The 3117-nt window shown below is 59.6% G+C and overlaps 1 protein-coding gene across 1 annotated transcript in view; it reads right to left on the reverse strand.

The window, feature by feature from the left end:
* Nucleotides 1-2704, reverse strand: part of FADD (Fas associated via death domain) — a 4201-nt gene extending 1497 nt beyond the window's left edge. Inside the window, exon 1 of the mRNA XM_077766517.1 lies at nucleotides 2317-2704. Within this exon, the coding sequence (XP_077622643.1) occupies nucleotides 2317-2602 (286 nt within the window). The 5' untranslated portion in view covers nucleotides 2603-2704. The remainder of the gene's footprint in view (nucleotides 1-2316) is intronic.
* Between the last annotated feature and the right edge of the window lie 413 nt (nucleotides 2705-3117).

Below are 3117 nucleotides of genomic sequence, written 5' to 3' on the forward strand. Positions count from 1 at the left end.
TGACAGCTCAGGGACAGGGGAAACTGAGGGAGAGCCTGCAATGGGTTGAATGGTGGCCCCCAGGTTGTATCAAGTCCCCAGAACCGTGAACGGTGATCTACTCAGAAAAGGCTCCTTGCAGATGGGATTAAGTTAGGGATGTTGGGAGGAGGTCACCCCGGGCCCCAAAGCCAGTGACATGAATCCTGGGAAGCACACAGGAAGGGAGCCACGAGACCACGGCGGCAGCCACTGGAAACATGTGGCCATAAGCCAAAGAACGAACGCCTGGAGCCGCCAGAAGGCGGAGAAGGACCTGGTCTTCGAGCCTCTGGGCCCCGACAGCACCTCGATTCCTGACCCCTGGCTCCAGAGCTGGGAGGGAGTCCGCTCCGCACTCCTGCTTCAAGGCCCCAAGTCGTGGTCGGTTGTATGGCGGCCCAGGGGCACAAAGACAGCCCAGTTCTTATTCTGGAAGCTGCCCAGACTAACCAGCAGTCTTTGGTTCTCAGCTACCCTGTCCTCATCTGCTGAAAAGTCACTATTGAGAGCAGCAAGAGGGGCCACTACAGGCCAGAAGCTGCTTCAGGAAAGGGGGGTGAGCAGAGGAAGGACAAAGTGCTGCTCAGAGGGCCCTGAGAGCATGTGTTTAGCTACGAGCCTTCGTGATGCCGGCAGCCCATGGACCGCCTCTTCCGGCCCCGGGAGGTGGGCACTCGTGGTGCTGAAACCAATGCAGAGACGAGGAAACTGAGGCACAGGGAAGCGGGGTGGTTTTCCCAAGGTCCTACAGCTAGACAGTAGCACAGCCAGACAGTAACACCCTGACGGCCTTGGGCCAGGGTCCATTCTGTCATCAGGCTCTGCTGTGTTCTGCGAAGGGGTCAGTCACCTCTCCTCAAGCTGCCCGCACCCGTTCCCGTCTAGTGCACTCTCCTGCGACATACAAACAAACACGGACGCACGTAAATCCACAAAATTATCGTCCGTACCTTGCGGGCTGCTTCTTATTTTTTAAATTTTGTTAACCTTTTTTTATTTATTATTGAGAGACAGAGCATGAGAAGGGGAGGCACAGAGAGAGGGGGAGACACAGAATCTGAAGCAGGCTCCAGGTTCTGAGCTGTCAGCACAGAGTCCGGTGCGGGGCTCGAACTCACAAACCGCAAGATCATGACCCGAGCTGAAGTTGGACGCTTAACCGACTGAGCCCCCCAGGCGTGTGGGCTGCTCTTTAAACGTATCATGTTAACAATCTCCTCGTCAACTGAATGTCCTTGGAAACAGAGTTCTTCTGTTTGCAAAGCAATGAGTGTGTGTAGGGGTGTGTGTGCATGTGCAGGTATGAAAGCTGTGCTGTCTCCATCTGCACCAATAAGCATGAGTCTTTTAAAAAATTTTTAAAATTTATTTATTTTGAAAGAGAGAGCATGCAGTGGAGGGGCAGAGAGAGAGAATTCCAAGCAGGCTCCGCCAGTGCGGGGCCCGAACCCACAAACCATGAGATCACGACCGGAGCCAAAATCAAGAGTCAGATGCTCAACGGACTGAGCCCCCCGGTGCCCCAAGCACGAGTCCTTATGGAGTAGTGCCTGCGGTGTTAGATTTCTATCCTTTCTGATGCCACGCCACAGCTTCAAGCCCATGAGGGGTGTCGGCAAAGCACTCCTCCTCTCCCCCTCCCAGGGGCTCTGAGAACACCGGGTGTGGCTGAGAAGCCCTGCTCTACCCAGGTCTCGTTTTTCCCCCGGAAGCCCTTTTGAGCCCCAGGGGAGGGCGAAGAGAGAGGGGGTGGCTGACCACAGGGAAGGAAGCCACACAGAATGGACCTGGTCAGAGAGGCGGCTGGGGAGAACCCCACCCGCGCACCCCAGGCTGCCTCGGTTCAGTCCCTGGTACGTAAGGGCAGTGCGTCTTAGGCAAGTCACTTAACACGTCCCAGGCACAGTCCTCGGGCTTGGACGACAGGAATGAGCCCAGACAGCAGTCCCTAACTGCTGGGTTACTGCCAACACGTCAAGCGTCGCAAGCACGAAGCCCCTGCGTTAAGAGCCGTTTTCAGCGCCGTGCTCGCGCTGCGGTCCAGGGAGCAGCCGGGACATTCCCAGAGGCAGAACGAAACCAAAAGCAGCAGCGCAGGGTCCCCGCGCCCCCGCCCCTCCTCTCTACCCAGAGGTGAGCAACACCCTTCCCTTTGGAGCGATGTCCACGTAAGCCGGAAGGATCCGGGCGTGAGTTCGTGGTTTGCAACCCAGACGGAATACGTTAACCTTGAGGAGCCTGGGCCCCGCCGTCTGCGCACTGGGCAGTTCCCCGCCCCCCAGGCCCCGCGCCCACCTCGCTCCTCCGCCGAGGCCTCGGCCGCCGCGCCCGCCTCGAAGCGGTCCAGGCGCGCCAGCAGGTCCTGGCGCCGCAGGGAGGCGAGCAGCTCGCGCAGCAGCCCGGTGCGCTCGCGGTCCAGCTCGTTCTGCTCGAGCAGCACGGTGAAGAGGTCGAGGCCGCACTGCACGCGCTCCAGCTTCCTCTTGCCCACCCGGCCCTGGCACAGGAACTTGAGCTCGGTCAGCTCGCTGTTCGACAGCCCGGCCGACACCGAGTGCAGCAGCACCAGGAACGGGTCCATGGCGGCGGGCCCCGCTCCGCCCCGCGGCCCTCTCGGCGGCCCCTGGGGCGCCCGCTGTCCCCGCCCGTCCCCGGGTCCCCGGCTTTCCCCTTCAGCGCCCAGCGCCGCAGGCCCCACCGCCGGAAGTCCGCGCCAGAGTCCGCTTTTCCAAATCTCGCGAGAACTCCGGGACCCNCGTTGCCCCGCGGACGCCGGTAGTAAGCGCACTCGTCGTCAACAGTCGTGAGAGTGAAGTCGGAGCTCTCTGGGCACCTCGTTGGAAAAAGACTGTGCAGAGGTTTATTGGGGCGCTAACATTTGATTTCGTTAATATTTGATTTTTAAAATTATAGTCACTTATGCTTTTTAATGTTTTGAGTGTTTGCTGAAAGCCTACTGTGTGCCAGGCAGTAGGTGCTGGGGACACAGCTGGGAGCAGAGAGAAGTGCCCGCCCGCCTGCAGTGCAGCCCTTAGCGCCCAGGCTTGCAGCGCAGGAGGAAGGCGGTGGGGTGAGGCGATGGGGGTGGGGGGGTGC

The sequence above is a fragment of the Crocuta crocuta genome, unplaced genomic scaffold (assembly GCF_008692635.1).
Source record: "Crocuta crocuta isolate KB4526 unplaced genomic scaffold, BGI_CrCroc_1.0 scaffold636, whole genome shotgun sequence".
Lineage (NCBI taxonomy): Eukaryota > Metazoa > Chordata > Mammalia > Carnivora > Hyaenidae > Crocuta > Crocuta crocuta.